At 37.8% G+C, this 14,767-nt stretch overlaps 1 protein-coding gene across 3 annotated transcripts; it reads right to left on the bottom strand.

The window, feature by feature from the left end:
* Positions 1-4,797: 4,797 nt before the first annotated feature.
* Positions 4,798-12,527, bottom strand: LOC149774136 (uncharacterized). 3 transcript variants are annotated; one of them, XM_089945718.1, is made up of 5 exons: positions 7,492-12,527; positions 6,444-6,640; positions 5,786-5,943; positions 5,484-5,590; positions 4,799-5,031 (listed from the first exon to the last, which is right to left on the bottom strand). In XM_089945718.1, exons 2-3 carry the CDS (start codon positions 6,618-6,620, stop codon positions 5,848-5,850), a joined length of 273 nt encoding a protein of 90 aa, XP_089801844.1. In that variant the 5' UTR covers positions 6,621-6,640; positions 7,492-12,527; the 3' UTR covers positions 4,799-5,031; positions 5,484-5,590; positions 5,786-5,847. The 3 variants fall into 3 exon arrangements, with proteins under 3 accessions (XP_089801843.1, XP_089801844.1, XP_089801842.1); XM_089945717.1 differs by having other exon boundaries at positions 4,798-5,031; positions 5,484-5,943; XM_089945716.1 differs by having other exon boundaries at positions 4,829-5,031; positions 5,484-5,943; positions 7,492-12,523.
* Between the last annotated feature and the right edge of the window lie 2,240 nt (positions 12,528-14,767).

The raw sequence follows: 14,767 nt of genomic DNA, 5'->3' as shown, positions 1-14,767 counted from the left end.
CAGTTTGGGAACTTTTTTTGCAGTAACTGCAAATCACTTTGCCTTCACAGTCAATGAATTCAAGCCATTGATAATTGTCAAACCATTGTGACTGAAAATGTGATTGTCTCTTAGTTGTGTCCTATTTGATAATTTTGCTGCCACAGAGTCTGGATTGTGTCTCTGAAGAAATAGTTCATCTAGACTCTGTTGCAGTATTACATTTTGTATCTTCAATTTAATGAATTTTCTTTCTTTGAATCATTCTTATGTCATAACTTGCGAAAATAGTTTAGTTAACAATATTTATTCAAACAGAAAAGATAACCTCACTTGACAAATCATCCTACTAAAGTGATCATGGCATACACTTTTATCTTTGAAATTCAAATATTGCCCACTCGTTAATTAACATAACTAATATTGCACATTGAAGGTGATCATATGTATCATCAGTTTTAAAAAAATAAAGACATAATACTATCATTTAATCACTGCATACAGGAAACAGACACTTGTGTCTGTAAAATGCCTTTCATTGGATTACTTTGGTTTATTAAAACCAAACAGCGATCCACTCAGGATTTTCTAGGGTAGATACAGAGAATATATTATGGTCATTCAGAACGCTATCAATACATCAGACCAGATTGTTTTTATTATTATTTAGGCAAAATAACTTAGTAAGTCAGATGGCAAACATGAGGATGGTGATAGGTTATGTGGAATTTGCATTGAATCATCTGATCCCAGAAGATTTGATACAATGTCACTGGCTGTGGTAATCATCAAGTGCAGTTGCACGGCACCATAAGACTTATCAAGATACCATGAGCTAGAAAGATGAAGAAAAAGAAAAACAATGACCCAAAGACAAATCCTGCAAACTGTGTGCAAAAACGATTCCACAGATTATAGATGAAAACTTTACTATATTTAGCTTCAAGATATTAATAAATTCGGATTACTTCCTCCAGTCTGCTACAGTAATTCATGCCCATTGCACTCATAAATTGATTATAGTCCTTGCAGTATTTTGTGTGGGCCACAATATTTTAATTGATGCAGCTGATGCTCCATTCTTCAGTTCAGTGTTGATTCAAACATAGCAATGTCCCTTTGGGATGTGTGCATAAATAAAGAATGTCTGTCCCTTCATTACCACACTTGTTGAATTTATCGTGTCTCTTTGAAAACTGTACCATGTGAGAAAGAATTTTATAAACAAACTGGACATAAGTATTGCTAGACATATACTCAGACCTGAGACTTCATAAAAGACTGCTTACTTGTGAGGCATTATTAGTGCTAGGGCTTGAGGTAATAACTTGCTATATGTTTGGTAAGGCAAAATAAGGGGCCTTATGACTTAAATTGAAACTGTGAAAAAACAAAAGGTTCAAATGCAATAAACTTTTGTTTTTCCTCATTTGTTATATTACAGTGCCATGAAAGGTCATTTCTTTTATCTTTTTAATCCCTTGCCAATTTTAAGTCATCATCACTAACCAAGTCTCTAAATCAATTCTTGGCATATTTAGCTAAAATGGTGTCTACTGTTCCATTATATCATTGATTGTTTAGCTTGCTTGTATGGAGCTTAACACCATTTTTCAGGACATCATAGACTTTACATGGCAGCCAACATATTTATTGGAAGAAATCAACACACATAACGCTACTGGCAAGCTTTCTCATATCCACACATTGGTTGGACTAGAGAGAGTTGATTAGTGATGTGTATGCCTAGACCATTCTATAATCCAGGGCCCCATGATTGAATACAGCTTAAAGAAATTAACCCTAATTCAATTTCCTTGTTGCATTTAAATCATAACACCCACCATGCAAAGTGACACATGTCTCAAGATTTTCAAATTTGTATATGTTTTGCAACTTTTAATTCTGAGTTGATGCATGTGGATGTGGAAATTCAGTTACTGAATACTTAGCTACTTATATAAGGAGCTCTCACACTGGTAAAAGCATGCAACTGGGATTGTATTTGCAAGAGGGCAATTAATTGTTCAAAATACTGTTTTAGCTAACTACATATGCGAAGGGTTGATGTATAAAAAAGAGGATCAAGAAATCCTAGCTGGTAAAGATAATTGTATCCAACTTGATAGAAAGTCAGAAGGCCTTTTAATTTTGTACAGCAGTTTCATTAAGGAACCAACTATAATACCATTAGAAGTTTATGAGCAGCAAAAACCACATTTAGGACCAACTAGACATCAAAACCATATGCATAGTTCCATTTACGGCCAACCAGACATCAAATATGTCATCTAGTGAAAGCACAATGTCAAAATGACCAGCCATCTAGGAGAAGTAGCAAGGAAGGGGTTTTCCAGATGCCCATTAAAACAGCCATATTGGAGGTTAGATTGGTACTATTTTCATTTACGTCCAACTAGACATAAGAAGTCTTTCACTGATATGACGATTCATTCAGGAGAAGTAGTTATACCAAGATTTTCAGGATGGCCACATTGGTGGCCTTATAGGATGTCTGTACAGCACCATAATTCTCATTCAGGACCTGCTAGACATCAACATAAGCATTTTGTACACATGTTGACACGCTGACACAATTATCCATTCAGAAGTAGCGATAAAAAGTTTCTTAATATGGCTACTGTGGCAACCACATTGTATGTGTGAGTGGCACCATCTTGTTTTTTCTTCCAGATATTTTCACACAAATATCATATTTAAAGATAACATGAATTCATACAAGATCTTGTCGGTTTATTTCATAACAGATTTTTCCCTCATATTAATATAATCTTTTGAAAACATTTATACATTATAGTTCTAGAAATTTTTCATGCTCTCAGAAACTATTAAAATCACAGCAGAAAGTGTTATATCTTTATTCAGCACTGAAAAATATTTATGAACTCTTAAAGTTTTTTCCCCTATATTAACTTAATTTAATGAAGATTTTCAGACTATAACCTTTCCATTGGATTTATTTTTTCAAACATGGCGTAAAAAGTATGTTATAGTAACCAATTTTTACATTGCCTTCACCATTGCAGAAATCTCTATAATCAATTTCTTAGTAAAGAAAAGCCAAGAAAATAAATGGACAGTTAATATTCACTTCAGGATCACAGACCTGAGGCAAATATGTCATTGTTAAATCAAACATTTTTATTGTGTTTCCTTAGACCTAAATATATATATATACTTGCTGTTACTCTAAACGAAGGCTGGTGATCCAGTTGATAACCTTTTGGGGGTTTTAAGGATGTCTTTAAAATTAAGGCCTTAAAAATGTTGAGATCTTATATTAAAAATGACAATTTGAGCCTTGCATATTCATGTCCACAGGTGCCCAAATAAAAAAAAAGGGGGGGGGGTGCAAGGGGCAAGCTTGTTGGTGTGTTATAAAATAACTGACTTATCATCGGTGTGCTGACAGGTGATGTGTAATTAAATCACTGTTGTAATATTAATAATGAGTGAGTCTGCACAAAGGAATTTCATACAGCTAAACTAGCTCAACAACTAGAGGCAATTAAGAAATATATCCACATTCGTGATTCTGTGAAATGGCAGATACAACAGCATCAGGAAGCTCAAGTGGCATTTACAGAAGGTAAAGAGCCGCTATACTTGTTATCTTTTTAGGGATGTGCTTGGATTTTGCCCTCAAGCTGGAGCAGTCATAGGATATATAATAAATCGCCACGGTCGGAATTTATCCCCAAGCTGGGGTAATCGATGGGTAAAGTCTTATCCACAGTCGGGGTTTTATTCAAGCTTCAGGTGCAAGTTTTTGTGCATCTCCATGCCCTTGCATAAAACACAGTTACACGTTTTTTATATAGATATTTGTCAGTTGTAGACAGGAATAATAAGTATTTGTGAGTGTTTGAAATGAATGGGTTCATTATGAATTGAGTGGCACTACATTTCAAAAGCAAAATTGGATTGAAATGCAAGAAATGTAGTACGGAATTAGTGTTGGTTCTGGATCGTAGAATGGAATTGTGTGTGTGTGATTGGATTTTTAACGTAGCTTGAATAATTTTTCAGTCATATTGCTACGATGTCTGCAGTGTGGCAGTTTATAGTGATGTATAGCACTGGGGCATCATGCTGCAAACATGTAGTATGATGTTGCACCCAGTCACATTATCCTGACACCAGGCCGATCAGTCCTAACACTAACCTCTTAATGCTGAGCGTCTAGCAAGGTAGCTGTTAATGCCATTTTTGTAAGTCTTTGGTATGACTTGGCTGGGGTTTGAACCCATGACCTCCCGCTTCTGAGGCGGACGCTCTAACCACTAGGACACCGGAGTGGTCAGAATGGAATTGTAACAATTACAATGGAAGCAATTTGTATTATGCTTGTTGGGGCATTCCTCACTGATGGCTGTCAGTGACATCATCATGGGAATGTGTAACAGCCACATTTTGTAAGAACAAGGTGTAGTTGGTGAACAATACAGACACTTTTCTGCCATTTCCACTGGCATCATCTCATATGATGTTATTTAAAAAAACTTCCTACAACATACTCACAACATATAAAACCTATATGCAAATCTGATGAAAGCTGCTTGTGTTTCTGAAACACATATTCCATACTGGTGGCAAGAATGTCCAAATCTACATTACAAAAATGAAAACATTACCATCCATCTAGGAGTTGCAAATGTATGAAATCCTCTTGTTGGGTAGTTTTACTAACAGGCTTTACAGCAGGGCCTTCCATTAGATTTAAATGTGGCAGGTAAGTTGACAAAGTAGAGTGGGGGGTTGGGGGGACCTACCCCAATGGGGATAATTCATTTTTTTTTTTAAGTAGCATGGTGTAAAGTAAAAGTAGATGGGCTGATAAGGAATCCACTGAATTTACAGACTAAAGGTTCAGACATTTGTTTTTAAGAGAAAAATGAAAGAAGGAAACAATACAACAGATATTTTAATATGACTTTAATGTTTATTTTCTAGATTTAATTAAGATTATGAATCAGAATCAGTCTCCAACTCCACTGTAAAGTTTATCTATTACTTCTTCTGCTCAGGCACCTGCAAATTAAAACAAAATTGTAATGCTTAAATAAAGTCATATCATCTCAGCACTAGTTACATATGCAGAAGTCATGTTAATCAGCATTATAAAAATGTATGAAATTTTCTTCACTGCACTTGTGCTTCCCTTACTATCGTTAAGCCATGATACAAGATAACTTTGCACTTACTTGTCATTTCTGGCAAGTGGATGGTGCAATCAATTTGCACAAAGATGAATTTATTTCATCCAAATATTTCATGTGAATAAAAATTCCAAATGGAGGCACTTGTCCGATCAGACAAGATATATGCATATTGTAGTTAGCTGGACTCTAGCTCTGATAGTCCTGGGCAATAGGATAAGCTGATTTTGTTATCAGTTTAGAAATGCATCCGCTTTGCAAATACTATGCTTTAAAAGACGAAACTGAATCCAATATTGATGAAATAAGAGTCATTTGGATTACCTTGTTTTTTATCATTCTGCGTTGGTTGGGTGCATATTTGAGGGTCTCTGATATGGTCTCTTCCATTCCATTTGCCTTTGCTTTGCCATTAGTTTTCAAGCAGGCTTCTGCAAGAGTAATACAATGTTTTAAAATAAGTTTCACAACAAAGGATGCATTGCATTTTTCTAAATGCCAGCAATAATCAATGGAATATTTTTAAAACATGTACTTTGAAATGTGTCTCAAGTTACTTTATCAATTCATTTAAAAATCTCTGGCAAGTCACATGAAAAACACAATTTAAATCAAGCCATACTTACTTATCAAAACCTGACATATCACAAGCTCTTGAAATGCTTTTTTCCCTTTACATCCCTTTGGATTATACTCTGGCCAGTCTTTTTGTTTTAAGCTTTTTCATCATCCTGCAGACACTATCCCCAATTGTAAACCTGCCAAGGGAGCTCAAGTAGCATATCTGAAAATAATAATAATAATAATATTACTATTTTTTGATTTTGATATTATTATTAGTAGTAGTATTTCATGATCGATGTGACAAAATATGCTTGTATATAGTTATTTTTTGCCATGGTTTTGCAAGCAAATTTAATTTCTCTAACTTGAAAAAAATTTGATAACATTAACTATGCAACACAATGTACTAATAGCAATTATAAACCAAATTAACCACCGTGAATCTATTAACTTCATAAATGACATTCACTCAAGGATTGAATTAAAGTAGCCACATAATATGTAATAGTGTATATGTAGTAAAATACCTGTTACATGTTCATCTCTAAACATGTTTTGGCCTACATCCGTAAGACAAAACAGCCGACCACTACATGTTCACCCCACCCCCAAAAATAATTATACAGGCACTGCAGAACTTGTATAATGCATATTGAGGTTCACAACAGCAAATAAAGGTTATAACAGTTTTTTTAAATAGAAAATAAAGCCCCAATTTACCATCTTCTTGGAGAGTTTGGGATTCTCCTCCAACCTCTGGCAAAGGCCCTCTAGTTCCTCCACTGAATCACATGGCATTGCAAGAATTTCTTCTCTATATTCTGTGTCTGGGCCTTGTGTATGAACTTGGAGGGCCAGCTGCTCCAACAAATTCTCAATATTTGTGTCCAGTTTCATAAGTACTTTGAACTGGAAATCTGTAACAGATTTGTGATGACATTAGTTTTGAAAGATCAAGATCATTATTATAAACTCCTTAAAAAGATCTGTACAGTGAACATGGGTTTAACAATGAAATATATTTATGAAATGAAATACATGGTTTTTGTACAGTTTATATGAAAACTTTTCCCTATAATCCTTTATTTTTTTATTCCCTGGATATGTTGTTTCACTGCTGGTGTCTGTAAAGTCTGCATTCAATGTAGATGGTTTAGGCGTCTGACTTACACAAGACAATGGTATACATCAGAAAGAAAAATAAAAAAACCAATGGAATGATGAACAGTCGACACATCAATGAAAAACAATTCATTGTTTATTTGCACAAATAAGTCTTGAACAGTATGTTTTATGACCTATAATTTAATTAATTAACATCTCACAATGTTCTGAAATAACAGTATCTAAGCTACAAGAGCTTGTGCTTTCATGTCATAATCTTCCATTTTGCAAACAAATTTTGATGTTGAATCAATGTATATGACCTTAGCATTGAACACTAACATTCAAAATGTCTACAAGATGACAAGACTATTATCAACTGAAGTGACAAGAAACCAATGAGTTGTACGTGCATTGAACATAAGCATTTTTAAATGCTACAAAATGTGTTTTTAGTGTATGGCCACAAATTGCCCAACATTTTGTCAAACATAAAACAGTTCTACTACCTTAGATGAGAATTAAATTCATAAATACAGTGTATAATTGACCTACTCATATTTATAGAGCTGTAAATGAAATAAGAGATTATATAAAAGTCAACACCTGTAGTATTTGTTTCATTATTCTATAATGTACATTTTTTTCCATCCTCAATACTTACTACTTGCAGAGGAACTGGCAGAGAGAAATCTTTATATTCTCCACTCCAGAGTGGATGGGGATGGTGATGGTGTTGTCCTTCTGGATGCAGCTAAGAGTATAAAGATTATCACTACTCCTTAATTGCAGTAAAAAAGAAACAAAGAAATCAGACTGGATTTTTTGGCATGTAAACAAAATGCATACTGGTTGCAATGACCACTGTATATAAAGCAGTGATACAATATATCACAAAATGCATTCTTTTTTAACAAAACATCTAATCTCATATATACAGCATCATGAGTAAGTAAGTACTCTTAAACACATCTTATTAAACAGACAGAAAAATGATGAAATTTATACATACTTTTGATAAAGAATTTCCAATTGTGGCATGGTATAAAAGCAATTGATAAAAAATAAAAAGAGACCAGATAAACTAAATAGAACATACCAGCAGGATAAGAGGAAATCTTGGAGTCTGCAAAATACTCTCCATTTCAGGAGGTTTTGGATGAGATGGCTGACCAGAAAGGTTTCCACTTGAGATTTTCATCTTTAAATAATCATCCTAGAGTGCACCAAAGTCATGTGAACTTGATCCAATTCCAACATTACTGCTGCTTGAGTGCTTAGATCCAGTATTGCCTTCACTAACTGATGTTATTAATACCTCTCTCTCATCAGCATAATTTCCATCATTTTTCAAAACTCCCATTGTAAAACCTCTGTTGAAGAAACTAACACTACACCATAAGGATTTAAAGAACTACTGCCCGGTTTCTAATCTCCAATTCATATAAAAAATCTTACAAAAGGTTGTTCAATCCCAGCTTGCATCTTGTCTGAATTCAAACGGTCTTTTTAGCAATGTACAATCTGCATATCGCCCTTGCCACAGGACACAAATTGTGTCTGCAAATAGATTACACTCCAGCCCAGTTGATCTATGTTGTGGTGTTGCACAGGGGTCTGTTCTTGGACCTGTTCTCTACACTCTATACACTCAGCTGCTCTCAAGTGTCATAGATCATCATCCAGTGTCTCACCAATTGTACACTGATGACACCCAAATATACAAATCTAGCCACCCAACTGAAGTTGATGCTACCATCCAAGGTGTAGAGATGTGCATTTCTGATGTGAAATCATGGATGACTTGTAACAAGCTGCAGATGAATGATGATAAAACTGAGGCCATTCTGATTAAAACACAAAGACTTTCTCATTCACATCCTTTACCTCACACAATAAATATCAGCAACACCAACATTAAATTCACACAATCAGTACAAAACCTAGGTGTTACTCTGGACAGTACTCTCACATTGCACCAACATGTCATGAACATATGCAAGGCTGCATATCTTGAGCTGAGACGCATCAGCTCCATTCTCAGATATCTTTCAGTTGATGCCACTAAAACACTTGTGTGTTCATTACTACTTTCAAGACTGTACTATGGTAACTCAATTCTGTCTGGTTCATCTTAATATCTACTGCAGAGACTTCAAAAAGTTCAAAACATAGCTGCTTGGATCATACTTAGAGTACCACAATCAGAGCACACCTCCCCGCTGCTCTGTACCCGACACTGGCTATCCATTCGATCCAGAATCAAACACAACATTAGTTCTCTGTGCTACGTTTCACTGACAGACTCTAGTCCAACATACCTATCCGACCTCACCTATGTGTACACACAAGCAAGATACTTACGCTCCTCTTCCGACAATCATATACTCATTATTCTCACTATGAAAACAAAGTCACATGGACAGCATTCTTTTGCATACCAGGGCCCAGCAACATGGAATGAATTGCCCACTGAACTTAGACGCAAAGACGCAGTGATCCCATTCAAGAGTGCTCTCAAAACTACTTATTCTGACTACAAAAACAAACTTAATGACTTAATAATGTTAACTACCTTAAATATTCTCAGCATGTTTTTTATGTTTTCTAATTTCATGGTGTTTGTTTTTGTAATCATATCATTGTGTATGTTTTTATGTTGTCTAATGTTGCAAAGCGCTTAGAGCCTCTAAAGATTAGGCGCTATACAAAGTCCTCATTATTATTATTATTATATTTAGCTTGGATGAATATTTTTTAAATCAGTGGCCATAACTAAAAAATGGGATTTTGTTTTATGATCATAAAAGTATGTTGGACACCATCCATGATGTATAATGCTGTCTGACATTTCTATGCACCTAAGGTTTCCATCTCAAATATTAAAGCAAAATGCATACCGAATTTGACAGATTGACGAAAATAAAAAAAAGCAATGCTTACCATTTGAAAAGAAGCAATTGTCACTAGAATATTCTATTCAAAATGATATTAATTTTGGACACAGGGGATACCACCCCCATGTTTTCCTGACTCGTGATATGTCGGCCTATTCTGTGCACAGCTTTAAAAGATGTAATGTTTATCCATCGAGCTATAGAAATGAAATACATTTACTGTAGACTGTTTCTGTCAGCAGTTAAGTTGAGTAATTAGGTCAGGTTTATAGCTAGTTTACAAAATTCAATGTAGAATGCCAATAAATGACAAGATATATTTTTGCAAACTAAAGTGATCTTGAAAAAAGATTAGTAAAGTTTAACATTTTATAAAAAAATAAGCTATTATGTGGAAAAGAAACAACAATGAAATAGGATGCAATGTGTTTACGTCTAGTTTTGGAAGGTACCATCTCTAAGGTACCGTCATAATTGTACCGTAGTTTAATGGGTGGAAAGGCCATTGAAAGGTAAGGGCAGTGTGGAGACCATCGAGTATGTTCCAGAATAGCTGAATCTTTGTAGATACATAGATCCATTCGTAACTTCAGTCCGCAAGCGAAACACTGTACTTCGTATCCCAATCCTGACTCAGGTCCGAAGTAGACAAATCCTGTTCTAGCTAAAACATACGAAGAAGGTAATCCTTCCCTATCCGTAGGCCATTTTTGAAATGTGTCCAATCGACGGGCACAATCACAATAGTCAGGTAAGAAGACTGGAAAATGGTAGGGTTTGAACTTGGAGTTCTCACTGGATTTCTCACTCGATTCTTGCTGTGGCGAAGTCATCCTTCTGGTGGGTGGCTATCCTCTTACAACCAATGTTTTATACCGACATGTCCATACGGCAAAGTAAAGTGGGTGGGAAGCCGCACTCGCTTCTGCTACACGATTTGATAGACTTTTTCCAAGGGTCGACTGACGATGTGGTGTGTGGGTAAACGTACAATCTTGTTGGGTTGATAGGTGGTCACTTTCTCTAGACTGCAAGGCTTCTTTCAATACGCCAAAGTTGACCACTCGACTGGTACGATAATTCAGAGTAAGTCCTTTCACTTTACACTTCGTGTGCACTTCTCCTTGTTTGTCCCAGTATTCGTAGCCGTAATTTTTGGGACCGCCACTGACGAAACTTAGAATCTTGTCATCGGGGTGCTCGTCTGTCCAGGCTCCTAAACGGTCTCCTTCGATGTCAGGGTGCTGTTGACTTGGGTGATCGATATAAATGCAACTGTCCATGTCAAAGTACAAGACACGTTCCCCTAACAGTTCTAAAGCTTCGTACAATTTTAAGCGAGCATGAGCTGTCATGTAAGCTGCAATGATGACATTTCCAAAGGGGTCATCTTCTACAAAGTTCAGATCTTCTTCGTAATTCACCAAGATCAAATCCTCACGAACGATGTCCACGTGTTTCATGAATTTGGCTTTGTTGTGAATCATCTGAAAGTAGCGGGAAGGTTCGGTCAAATACTCCATCTTGGGTAAACACGGTCATTGTGCCATTTTACCCCACAAGCAATTTAACATCACTCTGGCAAACGATCGCCGCCTTCGTTTTTCTCAATGTGATCTTAAGTAATGCCTTCTTGTGCCCAGAATTTCTCTCTGAATGTCTTTTGGTCTTCGGGAGTGTGACACCAGGACAGATAGCCACTGGCTTCTTGCTCAGTTTCAAAAAGGCATCCACGTAGTCTGCGAAAATGCCTTTCTGCGTGGGGTCACCCTTGTGGAATTATTGTGTCTTGGGAAAGTGGCAAATTTCGTACACTTCTAACAGTTGGTATCCCATGTTCAGAGCTTTGAACAATTCTACGCTGACCCATGTCCCCGTCAAGGCCCGTTCTTCCTGGGTGTGATGACAAGGTTGATCTTGGTTGCACGTTTCAGCAGAAGTACGGCACAAAGGAAACATAAGTTTGCCTTGGCAATGGTGAGGTAAGACGGGATGGTATAGGTTCGTGGGAGGCAAAACTTTGCACTTGATCAAGCCTTCGTATTGTCGAATGTTTTTTAGGTCGATGTGTTCGGTGAACAATTGTGGGTGCCCTGCAGGAAAGCAAGAATATTTGCACACGTAGGGATACAGTGAACACACGTCCAAGTATTTGATTTCTTCTCCTTTCTCTTCGTCAGCTTGGTACAGCAAACAGGTGGCATTGGTCCTTCCTCCGTACAAACTATCACTTGGGTTCAGGGGGTCCATGAACTGGTAACTTTCCATGAGGCGTTTAAACTCGGGATCGGTGTTCAAACGGTGATTGTATTTGTGTTCCCACATTTCCACCACTTGGTATCCTTCCTGTTCTAACTTTAGGCGTCGCTGACAAATGGCCTGGTACAAGTCTTCCATGGTTTGTTGTAAGAACTGATGTTTAGTGCCGCGGTCAGGGTAACAGACGGGACATCCGTGAAATAAGCAACCATTAAACTCGTACATGATCTTGGGGTTTTCTAAGTCCCAGCCATCGACCGAATGCATTCCGATGATCTTTTCGCCCTGTCCGTTGCGGGCATGCTGAATCCATTTGTCTTCTTTGTCGCACAAGTAATGCAACCAGCATGGGGCTTTGACCGAGTATTGACGTTTGACATAGTTGGTCGTTTGAGGACTGATGACAGCCACAGTGTTTTCAAGCATGAATCGTTGTCGGTAGACTAAGGAACACGCTTTGGCAATGGTGCAAGCCTCTTTTAAATGATCAACCCCTCCGTGTTCCATGAACAGTTCTCGAAATTTTCCACATCATCGCCGTAAAATGTCCACGTCGGAACGACGATACTTTAGCATTTCCTCCTGAAAGTCGAAAGGGTCGGAGGCGTGAGCCTGGTACCAAGCGTAGAAAGTTTCTCGTTCGGTACGCATGTTGTCAGGGTCGTAATAGTGAGCCTGAGGCAAATGGGGTAGAACGGCATGTTGATTGGCTTCTGTATTGAAAAAGTGTGGAAAGTACCCTTTAGCCATTTCTGTCATTCCAAACATTTTAGGCATTCGACTCAAAGGCATGGCTAAGTAGCTCATCGAATCTTTAAACTGCACTTGTCCCACTTGCATGAAAATGATTTTGGCTCCGTTCAAAGTGATTTTAGGACGCTCGATGCCATGTTCCGTATAACATCTCAAAAGAAACTGTCCATCGTATCCGGAGAAATTGTGAGCCATCACCGTGGCATGGTGATGACATTCTCCATAATAATGTTCGATGTCCTCTTGGCTCCACGTCTTGTCGATTGGGTCTAAGACCCATTGTGTGAAATCGGCCAGTGTGTTTGGTCCTTGAAAGATTTTTTCACGCCCTCCAGGAATCTTACTGCAGTGAGGGCAATAACTCAAGATAGGTTCTTGAATCACTTCTCGCACGCTCGATGAGCCACGCAGAAATTAGGAATGTGAATACCAGTCTCTTGCATGCATTCGAAATCGAAAAAGATGAAATTGCCTTTCTTCTTCTTGTGACCATCCTCTTTCTCTGGTTGGGATTGGTATTTTTGCATGTAGCATTGGTGTTCCAAGTCCACGATGCAGTGACAAATGTGACATTTTTTCTTTCCTGAACATACGTGTGCCTTGGTACTGTTGATACATAGATCTTGTCCACACATTGGGCACAATCTCAGGAGTTGACAAGCACATTTCTTCTGTGAACCTTGCATCTTCAGATGTTGTTGGTAACAGGCAGGGCTGACAAATGTGCGCAGACAAGCAGGACAATGCACTGGTTCTTGCCCTTCGCTCAGACAGGGTTGAGAGGCCAAACATCCTGAGCATTTCGATCCACAATGTTTGTGTTGCTCTCGATTATTATAACCATCATCAGTCACATTTCTCACAGTAATATTTGTATCCCAGGAATCCAGTGATAGTGGTAATGGTATCGAAATGGTCATCGTGATGATAGAGGTGAATCCATCCTTAAAGTCTTTCCCTCGAAACAACAGAGACCCGCGCACTTCTTGAGGGTGCACTTTCAAGGTGTATCGTGGAGCTAGGGCATCTTGCAATTTTTGCATCTCAGGATTGCCACAGGATGTGTCTTTGGACAGGCATGCTTGTTGTAACAGACGTTCTGCTTCATTTCGTTGTTTGGCTCGGTTCGATTTTCGAATGTTCTCCCAGGCTCTTTTCCATTCTACCGTGTCGTTCTTGTCGGCATAAGTTCATCCCACCATGATGGCTCGGGTTAAACACATGTGGTCTTGAAAATTGTTAATTTGGACAAAACTTGTTTTGGTAATGCGAAGGTTGTTGACCAATAAGGTCTTTCTGCATTGTCCGGTCCCTTGAGGAGGAGAGACGTGGGTCATGTCCAGTGTGGCTTTTCCATCGGTGATGTCAAACTGGTGATTAGATTGTTGCACGTGTTGAATCTTGTCCATGACTTTGGAAGTGGTCAATTCTGCAGGGCTGCTAAACTCGATCCAAACAGGGGATTTCAAGCCGTCATGTTGTATGGAAAGTCTCAAGCGATCATCTTCTTTGGGTTGACATTGTCGCTTGAGTGTGGTGAGCAAAGAATCCCACATGTCGGTGATGAACCCTTCTGCTTTCTCTAACAGTACTTCAGACTTGAAATCTTTAAACTTCACTGTGTATTTGTAAGCCGTAGTTCTAAATTTTCTAGAGGGACGCTTTTCCGTCTCTCGAATGTCATAGTACTTTTCAGGGTTGACTAAGGGTGGTAAACTTTGTTTAGAGGGTTTGGATTCTGGTTCACTCATGTCCTCTTCAAAATCACTGGCATGAATTTGTGCCAAGACTTCAGCCCTGGTACGAGGCGATAGATCACGTTTCTGCCTCTTACTTTCTTCTTCTTTCTTCTCAAATGAATTGGATCATTTCATCTCGATAGCAAAAAGTCAAATGACTAAAGTTTAAACACCATGGACTAATTTATAGTCATAGCAGACCAGCGTATATAAAGGGTATGTGTCTTGTCCTTTCACTATTCATTTCACTCTCAAACTGAGCACAACGATGGAAGAGACTACCAAGATCGAA

The sequence above is a fragment of the Sinohyriopsis cumingii genome, unplaced genomic scaffold (assembly GCF_028554795.1).
Source record: "Sinohyriopsis cumingii isolate HCF-2022 unplaced genomic scaffold, ASM2855479v2 utg000426l, whole genome shotgun sequence".
In the NCBI taxonomy this organism is placed as follows: Eukaryota; Metazoa; Mollusca; class Bivalvia; order Unionida; family Unionidae; genus Sinohyriopsis; species Sinohyriopsis cumingii.
This window is presented reverse-complemented; position numbering and strand designations above follow the sequence as displayed.

What these genes read in the sequence shown, in the direction of transcription:
- LOC149774136 (XM_089945716.1), bottom strand. Translation starts at nt 11,247, where the DNA reads ATGGAGTATTTGACCGAACCTTCCCGCTACTTTCAGATGATTCACAAC.